Below are 25923 nucleotides of genomic sequence, written 5' to 3'. Positions count from 1 at the left end.
TCAATCAGTTTAGCCAAGACCAACTCTCTGCCTCCAATTCCAATTAAATTCTTTGTAATACAACTGTCCCTTCTTCGCCTTTAAATGCCCAAGACTTTTATTCCTAGCGGAACATGTCTTGGATTTCTACCTGAATCTGTCTCCCGAATTATAATTTGAATGGCCGAAATAAATATCTGCTGCTTAAATTGTAGGGATTTTTATTCGGTTGACAAGTGTCATTCTTCTTAGAGTCCGTTTTGATGTGGGCTCGGGGAGCCGAGTCCTCGAAAGAAAGATTTCTTGGACTCTCAACCTGTGGCAGTAGTACTCTTTTATTCAGAGAATAGCGTGGAATAGCATGGGGACAGGACCCATGGGCAGTAAAGAGCTGCAGGCATGGGGAGAGGACCCATGGGCAGTGAAGAGCTGCAAACACGTGTTCAGGGCAAGGCTAAATTTAAGGCATAGGTATATGAGTTATCTCTTTACAAGACAAAGGAAAAGAACATGTAAAAAAAAAAAGTTGTTAAAATGGTATCAGTAGAGGCGAGGTCTGGTTATTGGGTGGTCCTATAACTTTTAGATAAGAATCAGATCAGGTTAAGTAAATGGCTGAAGCCACCACCTTAAATATTATCTTCAGCTAAAGACAAAAGATGTTGGGGGGGGGGTCAGTTACATGAGGTTACCAGACAGTAAACAAGAGCAAGATTATTATGTAGACTTAAGTCCTTGCCTTCCCCATTAAGAGTTTCTAGAGATAAGGTCATCCCCACTTCCTCCCGGTGCAGAGAGGGGGGACACCCCTACAGATACAGATCTCCTTTACAAATGTAAATATCTCTTAACAAAGGGCAAGTAAATTCCACTTTTCAGAGCCTCTTTCCTGTCTGCAGTTTCAAAAGCAACCTGCCCAAAATAATCCTCATCGGTTTGACTGACTTAATGAACCAAACCTCTTGATGGGACAGTCCTAACTTCTGTCTACTTCACACAGCACCCAATATAGTACTCAGCGTGAGGATATCTTTTAAAACAAAGGAATTGACAAAACACACTAGACTACAGGCGCCAGGGAGACCAACGTGGAGAACTGCGAGGGCGGAGAAGGACTGGGGCTCTGCGCCCCCTACCCGCGCGACGCCACCGCTGCGTCAAACAGAGCAAAGTCCTCTGGGAAGTGTAGTCTTTAGGCTTGAGAGGGCTTTCAGCCACGGACCAGACACAGCGAGTTGTAGGGGAGAGAGTAGTGAAGGGGGAGGGTTATCAGATAACTCAAAAGTGCCGGGAGCCCCAGAATTGGGTTAAACCGCTCACCTGAGTCTCCCAACACCAGTACCTTCACCCGATCCAGGGACGCCATCTTGCCACAACCTTCCCGAGGTGAACACCTTTTCCGGGACTGTAAGCCAATCAGAGCTGGGTATGGAAGGCCGAGCCTTTAATTTCATTGGCCAATCGGAGCATGACGCCTTGATTGAAGGCTTCACTGTGCTGATTGGCCCGCCTGGTTAAGAGTAGCGGTGGTTTCCAAAGCTGGTCGCAGGAATGATGCGTTTTCGTTGTCGCACAGGTGGCGTGGCTCGGTTAAGCCGGTAGTTGAGGCGCTGAGGGAAGCTGTAGTGGGAGTGTTCGAGGATTCGCTTTGGTAAACCTTATTCCCTGTTCCTTGTTCTCGGTTCCCTGGCCTGGAGTCGCATTTCAGGGTTTCTCCTCCTTTTCGCTCCTCTCTCCTTAGCTACCCTCTTCCTCTTAGGTACTCTCTTGACTTGGTCCTCCAAAGAACCATTGACCCCGGAGCGGCCCGTGTGCGACCTCTGGTAGGACGGACTTGGCCTCGCCGAGTGTGGCCCTGGACTCAGCTGGCAGAGTCCGAGGGAACTTAGGGCCTCGGGGTCTCGCAGTGGGGAGTAGTGAACATGACTGAACCGGGCTCGTGGAGGGCAGCTGGTCCGGAGGTTTCGCGGTGATAGCCGCTTTATGTAGGAAGGCGTGGAGAATACCATGAAATATGGTAACCAAGAAAACCACAGTTAGATGTAGAGAATCCAGATTCTAGAACTGGAATAGTAGAATACTGAAATAATCCACCTGGGCTCTCCGCATCTGCTCCTTTCTCCCTTTATTTTACGCCCTGCAGTCAGAGTCGTCTTTTAAAATCGCGAATTTGATCTTGTCACCTTCTGTTTAAAACCATTTGAAGTTTAGGAAGAGGATTTCTAATAGCCTATCCTTCTCTACTCTGGAAGCAGCAGTGGAGGAAGTGAATTGGGGGAGGCTGGCAGGGTGGGCGTGTTGGAAGAACACGTGCTTATCTGTTGAAAGTTTTATGGAAGTACTTGCCTAGCTGTGCTGGATGCTGGAAAGCCGGTAAACTAGTTTAAGCCCCCAGCCTCAGAGATAGACATGGAGAAAGTACGAGTATGTGCCCTGCAAGAAAGAAGGGTAAAGTGCTATGGGAACGTGTGAGAGGGAGTCATACTAAGCTACCCAGGGGAATCTGGGAAGATCTCTCTGAGGAAATGTCATTTGAGATATGAAGGATGATTAGGAGAAGGGAGTTTGGGCTTAGCTTTGAGGGCAGAAAGAACAGCATGTGCGAGGGCCTGAAAGTGGGGAAAGCACATACGGCTCATGTGACACTGAGAGAATGCCAGTCTAGCTGGAGATGAGGCCCATGGGTAGACAGAGTGCAGAGAATGCATTCGTCTCAGTGTTGTTTCTCTAACTCTGTGCTTGGTGCACAGTAGTCCTTACGTGTTTTTATGATTAGAATACATACAGTTCAAAAACAAAACCAATTTGCCTTTGGGGGTCTGGGCTGGTTAGGGAGATAGGTGAGGTTGGGAGACGACTGATGGACTCTGAGACAGAAAAGGGCTGGCCTGAGAGGTTGCACACTCAGAAGTCTCCAGAGGCCAGCCAAGCTCCTTCCCTCTTTAAAACTGTCAACTGCTCTTCAGCTTCAGCTTATTGTTTCCATGTGGTAACATGGCCTCACTTTTTTCCTCAGATAATTCCAATTTTCAAGAGGAGCTGAAAGTTGAAATTTATGTGAAATCTCACAATTTTAAATGTTGGCAACTAATGTAATTCAGAAGATTTTCAAAACATTCTTTGGGTCAAACAGTGGCAAGGCTGCCAGTTTGAGACCTCTGACCTAAGTAATTTAAGAAATCCAGAAATTGAGGAGGAGCTTCAGCCTAAGTGGGGAAGTAGAAGTGGTGGAAGAGAGAACACAGTGGTCAGGAAGGAGCATTTTAGAAGACAGAGATTTTGAACAAGGTGGCATAACCTGGCTACTTTCCTGAGCTCCAGTTTCATTTGTTCAGCTACCTGCTTGACATCTTCACCAGAATATTCTGTGGTGAAGACAAGCAACTAAAAGTTGAACACTTCATTTCTTCCAAACCTGTTCCTCTTCAGGTGCTAACCTATTTCTCATGGTAGTACTTTTGTCCTCCTAATTACTCTGCCTCAAAGCAGATAGCTACATGTTATTGTTTAATATTAAACTATGTTATTTTTTAATGGCTATCGCATTTCAGTTTTACAAGATGAAAAGAGTTATGGAGATGGGTGGTGGTGATAGTTGCACAAAATTATGAAAGTATTTGATACTACTGAACTGTATACTTAAAAATGGTTAATTGGTAAGTTTTGTGTTATGTGTATTTTACCGTAATAAACAATTGTAAAAATAAAACCCAAATAGCTATTTAAAATTTTCCTACTCTGTTACTCTATTTCCAATATATTATTGGGTCCTTTTGATTTTGTTTCTGTAATAAGTTTCATTCATCCTAGCCTCTTGCAATTTTGCTCTCTTCCTTAGCTCCTCATCCTTCCACAGTGCGTCTATCTTCACTTACTTCAGTCCATTTCTCATGTCGTTATAAGAGTCACTTTCCTAAATAGGGGGTCTTATTGTGAATGCCAGTGCTTAATGGAACTCTTATGATATCAAGCCTTGAAAGCAGAACACTTTACATGAATTATCTCATTTAATCCATACATCAACTCTATGAAGAAGGCACTGTTAATCACTTTTTATGTATGAGGAAGCTGAGACAGAATTTTCCAGGGTCACATGCTAAGAATGGTGGAACTGGGATTCAAAACTCAAAAACTATTGGACTGCAGAGTCCTCATGTCACTCTCTTGCTCAAATCTTTAGGGTCCCCTAAGGTGTTTCAGGCAAAGGAAACCGGGTGAATGGTAAGTGGCACTGGGTCCTCCCCATGCAGGATGTGCAATGGTAGGTTATGTGATAGCCAGGCACCAGATTTGTCTGATCAGTGGTCAGGGACTTTTTATGTGTATTAGAGATACCTAAAGAGCTTTTAAAATAAGATAATGCCTAATCTGGCCCTCCCAGCCCAGCTGAAACAGAATCTCTGGGAATGGGGCCCAGGGTGAGTATTTTTAAATGCTCCGCAGATGATTCTGCCTAAGAACAAGGGATGAGAATCATTGGTCTGGAAAATGGAGTGTATGGAATGGGAGATCAGGGAGGGGAATACGATAGTAAGAAATAATACTAGAAAAGTGGGTTATTTTGACATTTGTCCGCCATTCTTTGGTCTGTTGGATGTTTCTGAAGCCATGTGTTGTGTTCTGCCAACTGTTGAGCATGTAAAACAAAACAAACAAAAAAACCAAAACTGGGCTCAAGTACAATGTATAGACCAAATTGGAAAGGAGAACAAAATGTATCTGGTAGCATGCTATGATACTACTTTGGTGTTGAATCCAGCCCTTGCTGGGCATCCTTAAGCCTTGGGACGAGCAGAAGGCTCTAGGACCACAGGTTTGGATGTAGGTGCTACTTTGTTATCTCTTGTATATAGTCATGCCTGTGTATTTAGAATATGAAGTATATATTACAGCTGACTCCTTTTATTTTTCCTTTATTACAAGTAGAGCATTATATCCCCCCCCCAAAAAAAACTATGTGTATAGATTAGTTATTTAGGAATATCTTATTATAGTACTGTGGATATAAATAATTTCTTATAAAAAGAGATCAAATTTGATAGGATTGATGGTAACCACTGATTTTAAATAAAAGGTTCAATAGAAACTAGTGTTAATAACAGAATATGACTCCCTATTGAAATAGTTCAATGGGATATCTGTTAAAAATTTCTCTATGGTGCAGGGAAATTTCATTTGACATAGTCTGGGTGGATAGCCTGGTCATTTTTAGTTTAGGACCTTTTAAATCGATATGGAAGCTATCCTTATTAACAAGTGCTTTCTAAGCACATTACTTACATTCTCATTTATTCATCACAGCCTCATTGAGGTAATTGATATTATCCTTATTTCTCAGATAGTAAAGTGTGGCTTGAAGTTGTTTGAGGGATTTGCTTAGGATCACACAGCTACGAAAACAAAACACAGCCTGTCTAACTCTGAATTCCAAAGCCCAGGCTTTCCAACAACCACATGAAAGTCTAGCCCATGCCAGTTTGGGCTTCTGGAATACAGCTTTCTGGGTCATGGACAGGAGAATTGGGTACACTTAGCTTCTGCTTTGTCCTGCAAGGGATCCAGTAGTTAAGGATATCTTGGACTTTTATTTTTTTAGGACTGTATGGTGTTTACTTAATTGGTTATTAGATTTAACTTTCAAGGTTGGTAAAGCTGTCTGGATCTAAGTGTTAATTTCTTTCAGATTTATAACAGTAATTTTGCCAAACACCCCAACTGGTCATTACTTATGTGTTTATTGGTTTGTTGTGATTTTATTGTGAGAGCATGACTATGTAAAACATCCTAGAATATATTTTGATATACAAATTTTACTCAAGAAAGACACTTTAAGGATATGCTAAATGCTAGGTTTCTCAGGGGGTTTCCAGCATTCCCAAAGATCTGTGGCATTGAGAATAGTGAGACTTCAGAGCCTGCCCAGTGGTGCAGCAGTTAAGTGCGCACGTTCCACTTCAGCAGTCTGGGGTTTGCCAGTTTGTATCCCGGGGGTGGACATGGTACTGCTTGGCATGCCATGCTGTGGTAGGTGTCCCATGTATAAAGTAGAGGAAGATGGCATGGGTGTTAGTTCAGGGCCAGTCTTACTCAGCAAAAAGAGGAGGATTGGCAGCAGATGTTAGCTCAGGGCTAGTCTTCCCCCCCCCCAAAAAAATAAAATAAAAAGTAAAAAAATAATAAATAAATAAAAAGAATAATGAGACTTCAAGCCAGCTGTGATGGCCTAATGATTAAAGTTCAGTGCTCTCTACTTTGGCTGCCCAGGTTCAGTTCCTGGGCACAGAACCACACCCCTCCTTTTCAGTAGCCTTGCTGTGGTAGCAGCTCACATAGAAGAACCAGAAGGACTTACAACTAGAATATGCAACTAGGTACTGGGGTTTTGGGAAGGGAAAAAAACAGAAAGAGGAAGATTGGCAACAGATGTTAGCTCAGGGTGAATCTTTCCCAGCAAAAAAAAAATAAAAAAGAATAGACTTTATTTAGCTTTTTTGTGTGTCTCTTTCTAAAGTAAAGTGGGCTTGATATGTCATTGCTGTAAGTAATAAGTTGCTTTTTGGGATCAAGCACACTGTAGATCATGGAAATAACTATTTAAGAAATATGTCAAGCTTTTTAGATGTAATTTTTTGTGTACTCTACAGAAAAATCTTGTTCTCTGTTAAATGCTTAGGCATTGTAAGTCTTAAAACAATGTTTTGAGTACCTTTGTGGCACTCCAAGAATAGTGGTAGCTACCAGCTACCTAATGGGTTGATTATTCTAGATTTAAAATGATTACTGTGTCTTTAGCCTAGCTAACCTTCTCTTTTCTTTTTTTTTCTGAATTCAGTATATCTAAAGTTGAAGTTTGCTGCTAAAAATGGCAGACCCAGACGTCCTCACTGAGGTTCCTGCAGCATTGAAGAGGTTAGCCAAGTATGTGATCCGGGGGTTTTATGGCATTGAGCATGCTTTGGCCTTGGACATCTTGATCCGGAACCCCTGTGTGAAAGAGGAGGATATGCTGGAGCTGCTCAAGTTTGATCGGAAGCAACTTCGATCAGTTCTGAATAATTTAAAGGGAGACAAGTTCATCAAATGCAGAATGAGGGTAGAGACTGCTGCAGATGGGAAGACCACTCGCCATAACTACTACTTTATCAATTATCGTACTCTTGTAAATGTGGTCAAATATAAATTGGACCACATGAGAAGGAGGATTGAAACTGATGAGAGAGATTCCACCAACCGGGCTTCCTTCAAATGTCCTGTGTGTAGTAGTACTTTTACAGACTTAGAAGCTAATCAGCTCTTTGATCCCATGACAGGTGAGATTTTTCCAGTTTATGGATCTTTCTTTTAAGTAACTTTAAAATAAAATATGTATGTATCCTTTTTCTTAAATTGATCTAATTTTTAAACCAGTCATATATATCCTTATGAAAGTGAATGAATTGGTATCAGTCAGCATACAGTCATTTTTAGTCATCTTACTGTCCAGTTTGACTGTCATACTATTTTTAAAAACTTTTACAAAGCCTTTCTGCTTCACCAGGGAGTGTCCTCTCCCACCCATGGCCCTCCTACCTCTGCTCCCTCCCCCACCCCTTATTTATTTATAGCTGTAGCCTAATCTGAAGGGTTGACTTCAATACTACTTTGAGGCTATTCTGACAGCTTTATTTTTGACCTCTTCATTCAACAAATATTTAAGTACCTACTTGTGCCAGTCACTGCCAGACAGTTACAATGCAGTCTTTTTAAACACTTTCTTAGTGGAAGTGCAAAGTGCTATCAGGAGTATATAACTAGGGCATCTAATCTGAATTTGGAGAAGGCCTCTAGAAGAAGTTAAGTAACAGCTGAGACCTAAAAGATAAGTAAGAGTTAGCCAGATGAAATAAGAGGGGCACCCTTTCCAAGTTAACAAGTTGATAAATATTGTCTCTTAGCCATTCATTAATGGAAAAGAATTGTCAACAAGATATATAATTTGTTTCATTTAATTAAATAGTTTTAAGGATTTTTCTTATCAACACAGAATTCATAAAACATGTATTTTCTAAAAATACAGTATGTCTAGCATTAACATGAGAAACTCGAAAGTGCTAGGTTGTCTGGTTACTTGCCTTGTTATTTGGAAACTGGAAAAGAGACTATAGTTTTGCTAATTACTTGGTGAATCAATTTTGCGTTATTTTCTAGAGATAAAAATCTCTAGAAAGATTCAGTACTGTTAAGTTAGATTGTCCTTTGTTGGGGCTAAGTTCAGGAGTATAGGTCACTTTTTAGTTCGTAGATCTACCTTTTAAAAAACTATCTGAAAAATGTAACTTAAACTTGCACACTTGAAACATTTTATTATAAAAAAATTACAGATTTACATACATGTTTAATCTTCTGATTTTTGTATATGTTATGAATTGTACATTAAAAAATTTTTTTGATGGGAAATAATCCCAATATCAACTAAGATTGTTGACAAAAAGCTAGAGCTAGCCTGTGACTTTTTTTCCTTGTTTACTGTGAAGCAGTCGTTTTGGATGAAAAGTCATTTAAAGTATTCACATTTGTGTTAAATGTTTAATTTGTCTGAACCTAATTATTTACCTTGAAAGGGCTTAAGTAGGAGAGATCTTAGTTACAAGAAAATCTTAACCATCCTGAGTATAAGAATTGCTTGAGTGTGCTATAAAGGAAGGTGGTAGAATATATCTGGAGCTCTTTCAAGATAGACTAGAAAAGTCTCATGATTTTTGCCATTCACTCTAACAGATTTCTTAAAGGAGCTCTGGGTTTTGGTTTTGTGATTCTCTGCAGATGTTGGTGTTACAGTGGTCATCTTCGTCACTCTTGACTGCAGTGGAAGGTGTTGTCCAGTCCCTCAGAGAGGGTAATCTAAAGTAATGTGCTTCTACTACATATATTCATCATTTGGTTCTTATTTAATTTCATGAAACTTTCTAAAAGGAAGTTATTCCACTCTTGTATATCAGTATTTAGGAGATTGGTCCATGATGCTCTTTGAATTTCACCTAGGGTTAGTGTTTGAATGAAACTAATGGTAATCAACAGGTGGCCTGTGGAAGAGATGGCCTAACACCCAAATATAGTCAAGGTTATTAGAATGAGGGAGTTGAGAAAGGGTAGGGGACAAGAAAACATTTTATGAAAGAGAGCTAAAATTGAAACAGTCATTGTGTGGCCAGTCTGAACAAAGACTGAATTAATATGAGGGTATGGTCAGCATGAAGTGGAGAAAGAAGGAGTTCAGGAGAGCAAGAATAGTCACTTTACCTTGGCATCACTCAGGGGAGGGTGCCCTGATCAGCCAACACTCATAATCAACTTAATTGGAAGTTATGTCTCTACAGTGAAGCCTGAGGAATCATAATTGAAAATTCTTCATCATTGGTGACCCTCGTTCTGAGAATGTTCTCGCCTTTTGATTATAATGTGGTTTTTCACTTGAGCTTTCCTTTAAGGAGAGCATGTGCTGACTGGGTGATATTAGGCCCCAGTCTGCTTGTCAGCTCTGATGTGATGTTTCACCATTAATACCTTGACACCCTCCCTTGGTCTATACGTTCCCTTTAGAAATCTTGGTCTTTTTCTCTCTGCTCCCTTCCTGTTTTGCTCAGTATTCACCTTCCTGCCCCTCATTTTCAAGAAGATGGGAAATAAACATTTGGTATGTGTCTCAAAGGAGGAGGAGGGAACTTTTTCTGCTGTAATATTTATGCTCTGTTGAAATTGATAGAGTAGTTTTCATCCTAAGCCCAGTCCTGTACAAAGCTGTTCTATTTCCTGGTTGCTATTGGAGATTGACGATATTTCTGATCAAATGATGGGGATATCTGATGGGCTTCTATCTCCATTCCCATATGAACCGTTATTAGGTTGAACTGTGGTTTATATTAGCAATTAGGGAATATTCTGAAATTAGATTTGAAGCTTCTAGACTTTACGGTTTCCCTGACAAAAAGTTCATAACTCAAGTGTATGGACAGTTCTCTGCCACTGAACAAAGGGTAGTGACTTCTTAGATGAGCATTGGGAATTTCTATGCTCAGGGAACTCTGAGTCCAGCAAGAATTGTTTTACCAGTGTTGATTCGCACATAAGCTAGTGATCTTCCTACTTCAGTTTCCAGTTTTTCCCTACCCTCTCTTTTTTCCTAAAGAGTGTAGGTTCTCTCCATACTTTCCATTTAGATTTTGCCTTTGGTGTTCTCTCCGAATGTTTGGTGTTTGGTATGTATAGATACTCTCTTTCCTTAAAATGGAATAGCCTAGCCTTTGCCCACTACTTCTTGGTTTCAGAAACTTAATCAGGCAAAACCAGCTGTTTGACTTCCTGAAATATGGGGGTTTTATGTAATTAAAACAAAGAAAACATGACATGAAATCCCTCAAATTATCAAAATAGCATCTTGTGGTTCATAAATGTATGTTTTAGATTTAGCCAGCTTTCTGATCATGTAAATAGAATTTCTACTTTAGCAGTCTCAGTCATGGATGATTTAGTTAATGACACTTCTAAGTTAAATTCAGCAACAGGCTTCCCCAAAAGGGAGGAAGAGACCATATTCTCTTTTTAGATATTAATGTTGGACGATATAGAAATAGCTTTATATTTTCCATTTTTAATTTAAAAATTATGCAGCCATAAAGCCAGAGAAATTTTTGAAGAGAAAAAAATTACCCACAAAACCACCAGCCTTTTGCACATTATCTATAATTACAATCATAGCCAAGAATAATGTGTTATCTCTCGGTTCCATAATGTACCAAACTCCAGTTTCTATCTAGTGTTTCATATATGTTTTAACAGGTATGATTTCCCCCCACCGTCCCATTTTCCTTTTCAACCCTTTTGGGCACTTTGATTTTATCTATTTTTTTGCTAGTATAAATTTGATGCTTTTGATACTTTTGTGTATATAGCATTTTATTCCTGTTTAAGTTTTTCTTTAAGAAGAATTCTGAGCAGTGGAAATATTGGGCAAAAGAATATAGTTTTACAGCTTCTGTAAAGGCATATATGGCACAGTCATTTTATTGTGGCTGGGATTAACTTGTTAGATATTTGAGTTGGAAATAGTTTTGGAGCTGCTATTACTGAATTCACCTAGAGACCTGGCAATCTTATTTTAAATAAACTTTGAAATGAGTTAAATTTTTTAAAAAGGAATTTAATAAGGGGCCGGCCCGTGGCTGAGTGGTTGAGTTCGCGCACTTCGCTGCAGGCGGCCCAGGGTTTTGTTGGTGGGAGTCCTAGGCGCGAACATGGCACCGCTCATCGAGCCGTGCTGGGGTGGTGTCCCACATGCCACGGCTGGAAGGACCCACAGCTAAGAATACACAACTATGTACCTGGGGGCTTTGGGGAGAAAAAGGAAAAATAAATCTTTAAAAGAAAAGGAATTTATTAAAATCTTAGAAATAGGAATTTAGAAATTACTTATCTAGTTCAGCTCATCAAATGATGTGTGTATGGGTGCACATACACATGCCTACGTTGTGCTCTAGGGATTGGAGGATCCTACAAAGTAATGGATAAATCTAGGGTTATATAGATTTCTAGGATGTCTTAGATTAAATATTAGGGAAGAATATATAGCTTTCATGGAGATTCAGCTTGTTTTGTGTGGCTCCCTGGAAAAGACTTAGAGACGGATTTTAGGATTAGTATGAAAGAAGTCTTTAATAACTAAGTCAGTCTAAAATAAAATAAGTCTCAAATAACTGCTAAAAATAGCCAACAGTGGGAATTGTACCTTTTCTAGTGGTTAGTTCAGAGCCACTTGGGATATTCAAGTAAACCCCATATCTACTGTACTTGGGATATTCATATACAAATTTAGGGTTAATCATATGAGTTCCTTCTTGCTTTGTGACTGCAGGTAAAGCCTTTTGGTTTATAGAAGGATCAGTTTCCTGATCCCTGTTTCATTAAAATTCCTCTCTAATTCCCTTACCTAACCTTTTTAAATTGTTAAGGTCTTATATTTGTGAGACTCTTAAAGACTTGTTAATAATGTTTGCCTTCATAGAGCAGGCTTTTTCCTGTCTTCATCTCTTTCTGCTTAGCATAGGAGATGTCTTATAAGCAGTATTTTCAGTTCCTGAAAAGCTAAAAACACAAACAGACAAACAAAAAAGAAATCTTTCAAGGTTATTTTGCTCAATTGCTGATTTGGAATCTTGCCCAGGATTGGTTCATTACAAAATTATGCTGGAAAGCTGAGCGGCGTGGATGTTTTTGGTGGTGGGAAGTGGGTATTATTAGAGTAAGTTAAAAAAATTAAAAACAAGTTATGGAAAGATGTAAGGAACAAGTATGTTCCCTCTCTTTATTTTGGTGAGGAAAATTGGCCCTGAGCTAACATCTGTGCTGATCTTCCTTCCTTATGTGGGATGATGCCACAGTGTGGCTTGACAAGCGGTGCTGTGTCCACACCCAGGATGCGAACCTGCAATCCCTGGGCTGCCGAATTGGAGCATGTGAACTTAACCACTACACCAGCAGGCTGGCCACAGTATCTTCCCTCTTTTACTCATTCTTCCCTGCTACCAAACCCTTAAGACTGATTTTTAAAAAAATTTTGTTGCTTTTGATTTTGTGGATTTGAGAGCTTTTTTTAAAAAAATGTTTTATCTTTTTTGTATTTTGATGCTGATTACATAGGAGCTAATTTATTTGTGAAGAGTTGCTGTTAGTTTTGATAATAGCACATAATATTCTATTGATAATTGTCTTTCAAATAGTCATATAAAACCACAGACTTTTTGCCTGCTCACTGCATGCTGAAATGAATTTGTTTTAGGCCTAATTTAGAGAATTTATTGCAAGCTTTAGCATTCAACCAAGTACCATACTTAAATTTATTTTCCCTCCCAGGCATAGTACATTTTTTCCCCTATATAATGAGTTCCAGAATCTAGGAATGATGCTTGATTAGACCAAATCTAGAAGTGTCCATTTAAGGAAGGACAGAAGCCAATTTCATTGAAAGATAGAGTTTTGGGGTGTGAGATTTTATTGTGTACATCGTTAATACGTTTGAGATCTGAATTTAAAAATACATTAAACTTGCTTGGTTTTTTCCTTTTGCATGCAAACAAATGAGTATTTTACAGTGTTACATGTTCTGCAGTGAACTGTTAAAGGATGATTTTTCAAATTCCTTTTTATTACAGGTAAAATAATTCTAGGAAATATGTGACTACGTCCCTGTCACGTCTGTTACTATTTTATAATAGCAATTCCTTTTCCGTTCATTTACCCTTACTTAGTCAAACTGAAGAAATTTGCTTTATGAAATAAAGTTTGGAAATTAGAATAGAAGGTGACTTTTTGAGACTAGTATTTTAATGTGTATGCCCCTGAACTTTTTTTTTCTGCTTTTTCTCCCCAAATTACCCCAGTACATAGTTGTATATTTTTAGTTGTGGGTCCTTGTAGTTGTGGCATGTGGGACACTGCCTCAGCGTGGCCTAACAAGCAGTGCCATGTCTGCGCCCAGGATCCAAACCAGCGAAACCTTGGGCCGCTGAAGTGGAGGGCACGAACTTGAACCACTTAGCCATGGGGCCGGCCCAGTCCCCTGAACATTTTGAGTTATAAAAGTTACAACAAGGGACTTTGATAATGCTTTCAAACATTAGCCTAAGAATGACTGTAACTTCTGTGTATTAGTTAAGAGGGAGTTGAGTGTCGTTGGAGGACTCAAAATAGTTGTTTTCTGTCTTCTAAAAATACATAAGTAATATATGTATATAAATTTGTTAAGGACTCAAATCATAGAAAACTATGTAGAATAAAATGGGAAACCTAATTTTTCCTCTCTCTTCTCCCACTCAATGCAGTCCCTGATCTCACCACCTTTCAATGTGTTAACAACTATTAAGTTTTGTGGTTATCCTTCCAGTCCTTTTACCTTACATCCCGACCCCACCTCACCACCCCGCATAAGCCCTTTTGAAATCTAAGAAAGCAAAATGATTCTTTTTCTTTTGTTTTCTTTTCTTTGGTGAGGAAAATTGGCCCCAAGCTAACATCTGTTGCCAATCCTTCTCTTTTTGCTTGAGGAAGATTGTCGCTGAGCTAACATCTGTGCCAGTCTTCCTCTATTTTGTATGTGAGCTGCCTCCACAGCATGGCTTGATGAGTGGTGTGTAGGTCTGCACCCAGGATACGAACCTGCGAACCCAGGCTACTGAAGCAGAGTGCATGAACTTACCCACTACACTACTGGGCTGGCCCCCAAAGTGATTCTTAATTAAATATTTTGTTGTTATAACAGCTTATGGTTATTAATGCTTGGCCAACTTCTGATAGTATTGTCAGGGATTTTTAGAGCGCTTATTACATAGGGACCTTTTGCATAATCAGTGTGTTCAATGGATATCATTTTCAGAATTTTTTTTATTTTAAAGCATTGGCTGTAATAGAGTAAAATGACAGTGTATTAGGATTCTAGAGCCCTGGCTTCTGGTCTCGGACTATGTTAGTAACTGTTACCTTGGGCAAGTCCTGTAATCATTCGAGGCCTTTTAGCATGTGTAAAATCATAAGTTCAGTTTAGTCTATACCATACATGGTTTCTGTCAACTCTAATTTGAAAGCACCCTTTAATTTGGAGAATAGTTGACATTTTGACATTTTAAAAGTATATATAGGTTTGGGCTTGTTTTATCACTGCTGGTAGAGGATGGTGTTAGTGACTTGGTTAATTTGAAAGCCTTGGTTAGCAGTTGAAACTCCTGGTTATAGTAGTGTTCGTGTAGAGAACATGCTCTGTTCAATTATGTCATCTTCAGAAACACATTGTGACATAATGGAGGATAATACTTACAATTTTCTGGCAGTCTTATTTTCCCAAGCTCCCTGGTTCACTCCCTTTCCCCAAATCTACAAAATCCATAAAATATTCACCGAGAGGGAAAACAATGTCCAAATATGCTTCCTAAGGTATATATGGTGGTTGGATTTTTAATCTAGTATGTTAGTGATGTGTCTTGCAGTTTTATAGTTTCCTCTTTATCTCACTAAAATCCTAGGAGTTCTGGTCCTAGATGCTTGGTTTTAACATGGAACTGTTAATTGTCATAAAATACTTTTATCCAAAGTTTTCTCATAGGATTGTCCAGGAAAGTTATCTAAGCTGTTCTCTCTTGCTTAGATTTTGCTGCCCATATGGAATATCTGTCACAGTAGCTCGTGACCTTTCTAAAATGCACAGTCCCTAACAGAACTTATAAGGTCTTTTGTCTATACCCCCCCCACCGCCCCCACCCGCCCCCCACCCCCCATTTCGGAGACTTTATTTCTACTGCTCTCTCCCATGTTCACTCCACAGCAGCTGCACTGGCCATGTTATTTGTGTCTTGCGTGCACCAGGCCCACCTTCACTTTACGTGCCTTTTTACATGCTGGTTCCTCCTGCCCAGATATCCACCTGACTGGCTCCTTTATGCCTTTTAAGTCTCTGCTCACATGTTGCTGTATCAGAGAGGTCTTCCCTGAGTTAGCTATATCATAGAGCAATGCTCCTTTCCCTTCACTCCCTTTTTCTTTATCCTCTTTCCCTGCTTTGTTTTTCTTTAGTATACTTATCAATTTCTGATGTTATTTTTTGTCTTGACTACCCCCCACTAGAATGTGAGCTCCATTCCACAAAAGCAGCTCAGAAGATAATTGGCTAGACTTAGGAAGGCAGATTGTGGGAAATCCTCGGGACATCAGTCCCTCTGTGCTGGGGTGAGAGCTCTGCAGTGGCAGACATTTGATCCTCCCGTTTCCTTGGCCAGCCTTGAGGACTTGGGCTGCAACCTGGCTCCCCCTTCGGCTCTGCGGCACCTGTGCCACCTCAAAGCAATTGGGCTTATTTTAATTATTTGGGGGGGAGGGGAGGAAGATGGCTGAATAATATTCCAGTTGCCACTAATACCTTTGACAGATCTTTGACAGAGAATTCTGGGCATTGGCTGATGACCTGTTCATTGTATTTACTGGAGTGAAGAGGGAAAAGATACAATCCTAAATAATGTCTAATTTTGGGGGAATTTGACTCATAATGTTTTCTGCTCTTTTCCTCAATGATAAATTTTTAAAGCATTCTTTTCAAAGTAAGGAGGGTAAACATTTTTTCACCTTGATTTTATTTGTATTTATTTATTATTCCCTTGACTTAATATTCACATGACTGAGTGCTATGTTTGTTAAAATGAGTAACATGTTGGAAACAATTAAGTGGAAGACCTTGGCCAGCATAATAAACACCACTTAAATTTTCTTTTGTGGTTAGCAAAGGAAAAATATTAAGTTTGAATTTTGTTGAATTTTACTATTTTTTTTTCTTTTGTTCCTAGTCCCTTCTCTCCCTTCCCTCCACCCCTGATTCATTTTTGTTTTTACATTTCTTATTTTGGGAGAAAGTTAAAATTGTGTAGAATTCTTCCCTCTTCCCCTCACTCTCCCTGCTCTCCCTTTTTCGTATCCATAATTAGGTCTCTTTCTTTTCTCATTTTGGAGTGATAACTTAATTCATTAGAAGAGTCCTCAGTCATAGAATTGGGATATTGATATACTACTGGATAGTCAACCCTAAAATGTGGTTTTGAAATATCTGTTTGTTAAAGATCTTTTTTTCCCTACTTTCAATGCCTGTTAGTTATCTACAACTGGATATATTTTGATCCTTCTGGCAAATCTGATAGATTAAAACTCAGGTGAGTAAATGCCAGGCATGTGATAGGCACTTAATGTCTGTTAAGTAAATTCTTTGTTATAAGTCCTCTATCCTGTTTCTTATTTTAAGAAGGTAGAGCCTATGTTTATACATGGGGGAAGTTTGCTACACTGGAGCTGGCAGGGATGATAGGAGGTTGGGAAAGGGATGTGGAATTCAGGATGATACAGTGAATTTAGTTTTTTGAGTCAGAAAGATTTATATTTGCATCGAGGCTGGTGATTTTTGTTTTTAAGTTATGACCTGGTAAATTTAACCTCTCTGAGTCTTTATTCCCCTGTATGTCAGATTTAGATAATACTATTGGCACAGACTTGGCTGTGAAGAACACATGGGAATATTTTTGAATTAGCTTTCTCAGTTCTTTTGTAGTTTGTGAATGTAGATAATCAAACGAATGTGTTATCATTGAACCTTTTTTCTCCTAATCCCATCATTTGTCAAACTTTGCCTAAAGAATCTTTGTAGCCTTCATTTTCTCCTTGCTGCCACATCCTTAGATCTAGCTTGCGTGTTCTCCTTTATGTGGCTTGGATTCACCATTTCCAGTTTTTGCCTTCTTAGTCTTATGTGTGGGAAGGGAAAGATGGTACAGAGCTCTGAGTTTCAATTCCAGTTTCTTCTCATACTTCAGCAGTGTATTCTGTGCACGCTACTTAGTACAGAGTGGTCTAGTTACAAGAAGAGTTGGGATATTTATTATATTGATTACTTAACAACAGGTCTCCACCAGGGGTGTACATTAGAATTCCTTGTGGGACTTTTAAAATTTGCATTCCTGGCCCATTCGAGACTTACTGAATCAGCATCTCTGGGGTGGGGCCTGAGTATAATTAAAAATTCTGCTAGTAATTTTATGCAAACACTCAGTTAAGAACTGGCTTATTGGAAGACCACCTCAAGCCACTAAGGCAGATCAATACTTATAAATATTAGTTTTGATGACCTCATGTTCTTTCCCAAAATCTTTCACTTTCCTATTACTAAAGAATGAAGTCAAAATGAAGCTTGGCATTCAAGACCCACTTATGACCACCCTAGTTTATCCTATTAATTCCATTTTTTACCGTTCTTTTTCATAACCATATTCCTACTAGAATGAAATTGCAGTTTAGCATTATTTTCAGCTACCTACTTCTCTTATAATGATCTAGAATGTCCTTTCCTCTTCCACCTTTCCTTGATCTCTGTAACAACTGCTTTTCTTCTACCTCAAAAGGCACACCTTCTCCATAAACCTTCCCTAGTGCCCTCAGCTAGAAGTCATATTCCTTCTTTGAACTCCAGAATGCTTACGTGCTTTATTTTTGTGGTGATCCCGGATCAAGAGGAGGCTGGTTTGTAATGTTTTGAAGACACATTGAAAGGATTGTTAGTGTTGCTCTTTGTCTTAGCTGTCTTTCTGTGGTCCAACCAGAGCACTTGCTTTTAGTTTATATGTTAGGTATTTCTTCACTTAAGGAATGGGATGTCTTCCTTTAAAAATAATTTTGAAAACTACTGAATTAGATAACTTCTCTGTAGTATTCTCCAGTTCTCATTGACAGTCTCTGTAAGTACCCATCTTTCAGCAGTCAACATAAGTCCCACATCAGTGTGTTTTCTTAATTCAGGTATCCAAGAGCTGATTTAGACCTTACTTTATATGATTTATTTTTTAACTCCCATGTGGATTATATTCCTTATTGCCATTGAAGAGAAGAGGCTGAGGCAGCCTGGAATAGTTAGAGAATAAGATGGCATACCAGCTAAAACCTCTGTAGTCAAGGTCACTAATTACTGTTTGTTACTAAATGTAAAAACTGGTTTTCAATTCTTGTTGACTTTGAAAAATTAACACCATACCATTTCTTCTTTGAAACACTTTCCTATCCCTCTGGTTGTACCATTTCTGTCTCAACGATTCCTCTTTCCTTGGGTTTTTACCTTGACTACCAATTCTTCTCACTCTTAATCTCTTTGGATGCTCTGATCTACTTTATGGCTTCAGTTACCATCTATATGTTGTTGATTTTCATATAAAAATTTCTAGTCCAAATTCCACTCTTGAGCTCTAAGCAGTTGTAATAATTTGGCTTCTCACATAGCCATTTTGATGGCCAGTGGGCAACGTGGATTCAGATATCTAAACCAACTTTATATCTTTTCCACATGAAGAAAATAGAACTTGTTCTTCCTTTCTTTCTTTATTTTGGTAAATAGTATCCTTCTCAAGTTGGTCAAGCTAGAATCTGTATGTCAATGCCTGTTAGTAAAGACCATCAGGTACGTGCCCGTAGTCAACAAAGAGGGCTTTACTGATGCTTTCTGTAGCAGGGGAAGCATGGGGAACCATGGACTGTCTCAGTAAGACTGTACTGGACAGACTTAGAGAATTTGGTTATTTGTTAGGTAATTTTGGGGAGGATTCAGGGACATGGTGGGGGTTTGCTCTGGGTTGGGTGTTGTCAAGAAGTGAGGATAATTCTGTGATTGGATATCTTAATAAATCTTATCTAGGAGATAAGAGGAAGAGGACAAGGCTAAAACTGCAATCGTTAAAGCAGCATCAGTCATTCGTGTTAGCTGCGATTCTTTTTAGTTGTACAGAGACCTTGCTTTTGTCTGTACTCAGACAGATTCAGACTCAAACTGGCTTGGTGTTGCCTCACTTCCATCATGGTCACAGAGGACCTTATCTGATATGGGTGATCTGTGAGAATCTGTTTGACAGAAATCATCACAGCCTAGCTACACGTGCTGGGCCACCTCCTACCTGTGAAGGGCTGTTTTTCTCTATCTTTCTCACTTATTTGGAACAGATATAAAAGATTAGGTAGCATTTGGACAGCAGGAAGATGGATCAAGTGTATTTTAGACAAGGTATATGAACAAAGAATTTACATGGTGTTGGCTGTTTATATGTGAGAAGCAGTAAAGAAACTTATTCTGCTTGAAATATATCAGTAGGATCTCTTGTTATGTTGCGGTAGAGATGCTTAGTTTGTTTATTCCTTACCTGGGGAAGACGGGTTAGGGGGTGGGGTTATGTATCAATCATATATGGGGCTTTTTAAAGCTAAATGTTTGTGTTCTCACAGTGTGCCAGGCACTAAGTATTGTATGATCTCTTTCAATCCCTCAGGTAAATTGGGTTAGAAAGGAAGGATGCCTATCCCTGGCATTGGGAATAAGAACCAAACTGGAGATCCAAGAGGGGCTAGAGAGGTAGACTGTTAAGTAATTTTAAGAGTGTGAGTTTCAGCATAATGTTTTAGGTTTGAGTCCTGCCTCCTTCCCCAATTACTAGTTGTATGATCTTGAGCAAATTACTTAACCCCTTAGAACCTCTGTATTTTGCAGATTTAAATGGACAATAATACCAGCCTCAGACGGTTGGTGATACTTGGTACTTAGTAAGCACTCGGTATATAATAGCTGCTCTTGTTACGTTTTTTTAATTGGCTACACGTTTTTGGACAAATCACAAAACTCCTCAAAGCCTCTTTCCAGGCTTGGTATAAGGATTGAAAAGTGTGCATAGAAGCGTTTTAGAAACAGAAAGCAGTATACAAATAAGATAAATAGTAATGTCTAGTATATCATCTCTCAAATGTTTGAATCTACTTGACAGGTAAAGGACTGTGTTTATGATGTTTTTGGGCCAAATTATATAGGGTCTTGAATGTTAGGATGCGAAATTTAGATTTGATGCCGTGGACTTTAGGAATTCAGTTACCAGATGGACTTTAGAGCAGGGGATAAGATGATAAAAATGGTGCGATAGGACACTTGGAATTGGAGAAGGAGAACCTAGGGGTTCAAAGACCAGATTGAGGAAGCTATTTCAGGCTAAGTAATGGTGGCCCAGATTAGTGAAATGATAGTAGAAGTGAAAAATCTGAGATGTTTCTAAGGAATTACCACAATTTAGTTACAAGTTGAATGTGAGGGATATAGAAATAAGAACAATAAAGGCTTCTGAACTTTAATTTTGGAAATGGATTGAATTAAATTTGTTTAGAGAGAAATAATTAGTAAGTTTGAGGAAATCGCCTTGAAACAACGTACAGGATGACTAAGGACTTGGTTTTAGGTGTTTATTTGGCTTTCCCCATAATGTAGACCCTAATGTGTCATATACAAAAGGAAGGCTGTTGGGAAAAGGTGCAAGTTTCAATGGGAAGCTATAAAGAATTTGGTTTTAAGTTAAAATAAGTTAAATGTTAGAAATATGATTAAAAACTGTTTGCTATGCATGGTACTGGTACAAAAACAGGTGCACAGATCAATGGAACAGAATTGAAAGCCCAGAAATAAAACCACACATCTATGGACAGCTTATCTTTGACAAAGGAGCTGAGGGCATACAATGGAGAAAAGAAAGTCTTTTCAACAAATGGTGCTGGGAAAACTGGAAAGCCACATGTAAAGGAATGAAAATTGACCATTCTTTTTCACCATTCACCAAAATAAACTCAAAATGGATCAAAGACCTAAAGGTGAGACCCGAAACCATAAGGCTTCTGGAAGAAAACGTAGGCAGTACACTCTTTGACATCAGTATTAAAAGGATCTTTTCGGACACCATGCCTTCTCAGAGAAGGGAAACAATAGAAAGAATAAACAAATGGGACTTCATCAGATTAAAGAGCTTCTTCAAGGCAAATGAAAACAGGATTGAAACAAAAAAACAACCCACTAACTGGGAAAAAATATTTGCAAGTCATATATCTGACAAAGGCTTAATATCCATAATATATAAAGAACTCTTGCAACTCAACAACAAAACATCAAACAACCCAATCAAAAAATGGGCTGGAGACGTGAACAGACATTTCTCCAAAGAAGATATACTGATGGCCAATAGGCACATGAAAAGATGCTCATCATCGCTGATCATCAGGGAAATGCAAATCAAAACTACACTAAGATGTCACCTTACACCCGTTAAAATGACAAAAATATCTAAAACTAATAGCAACAAATGTTGGAGAGGTTGCGGAGAAAAAGGAACCCTCATACACTGCTGGTAGGAATGCAAACTGGTGCAGCCACTATGGAAAACAGTATGGAGATTCCTCAAAAAATTAAAAATAGAACTACCATACGATCCAGCCATCCCACTACTGGGTATTTATCCAAAGAGCTTGAAGTCAGCAATCCCAAAAGTCCTATGCACCCCAATGTTTATTGCAGCACTGTTTACAATAGCCAAGACGTGGAAGCAACCTAAGTGTCCAGCAACAGACGAATGGATAAAGAAGATGTGGTACATATATACAATGGAATACTACTCAGCTGCAAAACAGAACAAAATCATTCCATTTGCAATAACATGGATGGACCTTGAGAGAATTATGTTAAGTGAAATAAGCCAGCGAGAGAAGAATAATCTGTGTATGACTCCACTCATATGAGGAATTTAAAATTATGGACTAAGAACAGTTTAGTGGATACCAGGGGAAAGGTGGGGTGGGGGGTGGGCACAAAGGGTGAAGTGGTGCACCTACAACATGACTGACAAACATTAATGTACAACTGAAATTTCACAAGATTGTAACCTATCAATAACTCAATAAAAAAAAATGGTCAAAAAAAAAAACTGTTTGCTATGTCACAGTTAGTGGTGAAATTACTTTGAAATGCATCAAAAAGTGATAGGTAGATAGAAATGTGATAAATATAGCAAACTATTAATTGTAGAATCTCGATGGTGGGCACATAGATGTTTACTATAAAGTTCTTTCAACTTTTCTGTATATTTGAAAGTTTTAGTAATAACTTGTCAGAGGAGGAGTGGAGATATCAACTATTCGCTAAAGGATTTCTCTTGCCTGACATGAGACTATTTTTTTCTCTGTAGGAACTTTCCGCTGTACTTTTTGCCATACAGAGGTAGAAGAAGATGAATCAGCAATGCCCAAAAAAGATGCACGCACTCTTCTGGCAAGGTTTAATGAACAAATTGAGCCCATTTATGCATTGCTTCGGGAGACAGAGGATGTGAACTTGGCCTATGAAATACTTGAGCCAGAACCCACAGAAATACCAGCCCTGAAACAGAGGTGAGTGTAGGCCTTGTGTCTTACCAAAAACACTTTGAAGCTCGCCCTTGTTTTAACTACCTGTACTTTGGAGAGCAGGAGTGGGTAAGTAATTTACCAGGAGACTAAATACTATAATGTTACATGGATTCTAAGCTCTGCCACACACGTCTTACTAACTTGTGCCTGTGATGAAATTTATACTGAATGCAGAACAGTGTGGGCCTTAGGCAAAAATCTTTAAATAGTCAGATTTGACTTCAAGTACTCACTCTGCTTGGGCCTGCTGCAACTCAGCCAATTGTTAGCTAATCCTAAATTGGTTGTACCTCTTGGGGATATTTGAATTTTCCTAGCCAACTTCTGGGGGCTGAAGTTCTTTAAGGGATACAGCATTCGCTTTTTTTTGTTTTTAAAGTATTTTAACCACACATTTCTTGCCTGCCTTAGTTTTCAGTGCAACTTCCTTGAAAGTGAAACATAGTTGGTGTTACCTGTGGGTAAATACTTCTAACTATGGCTCCCTATTTTTATCACTGTACCCTAATGTTTGAATTGCAGAGAACTGTTGGCCTTTCAGCAAGCCAACCTGTTGGTGCTATTTAAAGTCTTCCTATCTTTCTTCAATGGAATTCCTTGCTTTTTCCATTATATCTTATTTAATACTCACCTTAAAGATCTTTAAAATTTTAGTTTTGAAATAATAGTCTTCCCTTACCCTGAGAAGGGTTGTATCTTTTAGAAGTTCTAGAATTTTTAAAATAATAGAAAAAGATTCAAAACTGAATTGTCACTTTTGTCATCTTTAAGAGACGTTCTCTTTATAGAAGAAACTTAAATATACAGAAGGAGTGAAACTGGGTGTTTCTCATGTAGATTTTTTTTCTTCCTTTTTTTTTGCTGAGGAAGATTCACCCTGAGCTAACATCTGTTGCCAATCTTCTGCTCTTTTGTATGTGAGCTGCTGCCACAGCCTGGCCATTGACAGACAAGTGGTATAGCTCTGTGCCTGGGAACTGAACCTGGGCCTCTGAAGCAGAGCATGCCAAACTTAACCACTAGGCCACTGGGGCTGGCCCTAGATTTTCTTTAGTATAACATTTGCTGGTGATTTAGATTTGTCTTTATCTGTGGTAAGAGTAGAAATAAAATCTATGTAGTGAACTCTCCATAGTTAAAAATATCTTTCTAAAAATATTCTTCCAAATTTTAAAATTTGTTTGACTTGTGGTCAAATCTCTCTTGCCTCAAACTGGAATAAAACCAGTCTTGAGTTTCTATGATGGAGTACTAAAAACAAAAGACTTTTAAAAGTCGTCTTGTGCTAACATTTATTTTAATTGTCCTGTCCTTTATCTCTACTCTTGTTGTTGTTCTCAAAGTACCAAATTCTTGCTAACCTTCAGAAGATAGTCTTCAGAGTTAATGCTAAAGATGGAGCGTAGATGAAAACTATGTGTTCAAGGTTATATACGGAGAGAAACAGAGTAACTTCAGAGAGAGTGAGGACTCATTTAAGAGTCTGGATGAAGGGGAGACAGACAGCTAAGGACAAGGATGTAGTTGGCCAGGTCAGAACTAGAGAAACATTGGTGGAAAGAGACAGAAAAGGTGTATGGTTAGCTCAGGGAGACACATTTGGGGGAAGACAGGCATATAGAGCAAGCTTGGCACAAGATAAGGATGTTGGCTGAGGATAGTAGAGATAGTAAAAGGAGTCACAGAGACAACCGAGTGAGAGAGGAGAGACTCAGAATGTAGAGCAAACACAGAAACACATAAATACAGATCAGGCCAGGAGAGAAGAGAAGAGAAAGAGAAGTGAATGCTTGAAGGAGACCAGAATTCAAAAAGCCAACTTCCACCAGTGTAGGCAGATTATAGTGAAGACAGAGACAACAGCCTTTTGGAAGACAACATGGGACAGGTAGAAGATAGAAAGAGAATGACTAGGGACAGAAAAAGATTAAATTGAGACAAACCTAGTAAATCATGAAAAAGACATTAGATGAATGCAGAAAGAAATAAAAGGTAGAAAGAGACCAGTTACTTGCAGCTGCAGGATAAAACTTTAATATAGCAAGACAAATAGATGGATTGGGTACAGAGAGATGCCTCGTAGACTTAGACTCAGAGTAGGAGAGCAAATAACTGGTACAGAGGTGATGGGAAGGGATGGTTTCCAAAGCAGCCCTGGGTATAGCTGGAGGCGATAGCTGGCAGGCATGGATTAAATGACTGGATTGGCATGGATTGGACAACTGGAGAGAGCACATTTCTTGATAGCAAAAATAGCACTTGATGGCAGTGGGCCTGTAGAGATCCAGAGGCAGAGCAGGAAGGATGGGATAAGCCCAGGGTTACCTACAGAGGATGGTCAGAGAGAGACACAGTGCTCTCAGGGAGAGATGTAAGGGGCCAATCAGATACATGGGCAGAGATATATACAGAGAAATCTCAACTAAGCATGAGGCAGAAGGCTCAAGTAGGTAAAAGTGGGCCAGGAAGAGCAATGGAGTAAGTAGAAATGAAGTTGAACCAAAAAGAAGGAAAAATAGTGAACGACTTCTGAGAGAGAGAAGTGGTACAGAACATAAAAACAAGTGAAGAAGTATTGGTTAGGCTCAAAATGAGACAGGCTCCACTTAGGAAACAGTCCAGGATCCACGGAAAAGATTTAGAGAAGAATGGAAGAGAAGTAAAGGAGAAACATGGGGCCACGAGAGTCAGCCAGTGACTGAAAGGAACACAGCAAAAGGTATGGAGACAGATCAGGTCGTTTATGAAAAAAAGATAGTTTATGGGATAAAACGTAGCTGTGTAAACAGAGAGGGAGGGAGAGTCATGCACAGAAGTTGATGCAGAAAGCATCAGTAGCAGGCAGAGAAAGACAAGGCATGAGCTTAAACACACAGAGAATGGGGTATAGTCAAAAGAATGTAGAACAGATTGAAAGTGAAACAAGCAGATAAAACGGGGGAGCAGCAGAAAGACTGAAAACTTGACTTAACTCCTAGAAATGAGGCAACATACAAGGAATGAGCAGGCCTGGAACAAGCTAAGAAGATCATGGGTAGTAGCAGTAAAAAGCAAAACAAAATAGACTGAGAATTAGATCATGGTTACTGCAGGGTAGAGATAATGGTTGGGGGTGGACCTGGAGAGTCGGTGTAGGTGCAG

At 39.2% G+C, this 25923-nt stretch overlaps 2 protein-coding genes across 8 annotated transcripts in view; one reads left to right on the top strand and one right to left on the bottom strand.

The window, feature by feature from the left end:
• RABL3 (RAB, member of RAS oncogene family like 3) overlaps positions 1-1506 on the bottom strand; it is a 35267-nt gene extending 33761 nt beyond the window's left edge. For 4 of the 5 annotated variants that reach the window (XM_070243732.1, XM_001502372.5, XM_005601947.4 and 1 more), the window contains exon 1: positions 1300-1491. Coding sequence is in view for 4 of the 5 variants with exons in the window: in XM_070243731.1 (XP_070099832.1) it covers positions 1300-1433 (134 nt within the window). In the remaining variant the exon portion in view is untranslated. Of the gene's footprint in view, positions 1-1299 lie in introns of all 5 variants that reach the window. The other variant, XM_070243733.1, reaches the window with a different exon arrangement.
• The window catches only part of GTF2E1 (general transcription factor IIE subunit 1), a 69813-nt gene that overhangs the window by 36601 nt on the left and 7289 nt on the right, over positions 1-25923 (top strand). The window contains exons 1-3 of one of the 3 annotated variants that reach the window (XM_001917233.5): positions 1492-1630; positions 6812-7289; positions 22563-22764. In XM_001917233.5, the coding sequence (XP_001917268.5) occupies positions 6842-7289; positions 22563-22764 (650 nt within the window). In that variant the 5' untranslated portion in view covers positions 1492-1630; positions 6812-6841. Of the gene's footprint in view, positions 1-1491; positions 1631-1665; positions 1803-6811; positions 7290-22562; positions 22765-25923 lie in introns of those variants that run through there. The other 2 variants (XM_070243729.1, XM_070243730.1) reach the window with 2 other exon arrangements.

This window comes from Equus caballus, chromosome 19 (assembly GCF_041296265.1).
Source record: "Equus caballus isolate H_3958 breed thoroughbred chromosome 19, TB-T2T, whole genome shotgun sequence".
NCBI classification, from domain to species: Eukaryota; Metazoa; Chordata; class Mammalia; order Perissodactyla; family Equidae; genus Equus; species Equus caballus.
The sequence above is the reverse complement of the archived record's forward strand: the minus strand, read 5'-3'. Positions and strand labels throughout refer to the sequence as shown.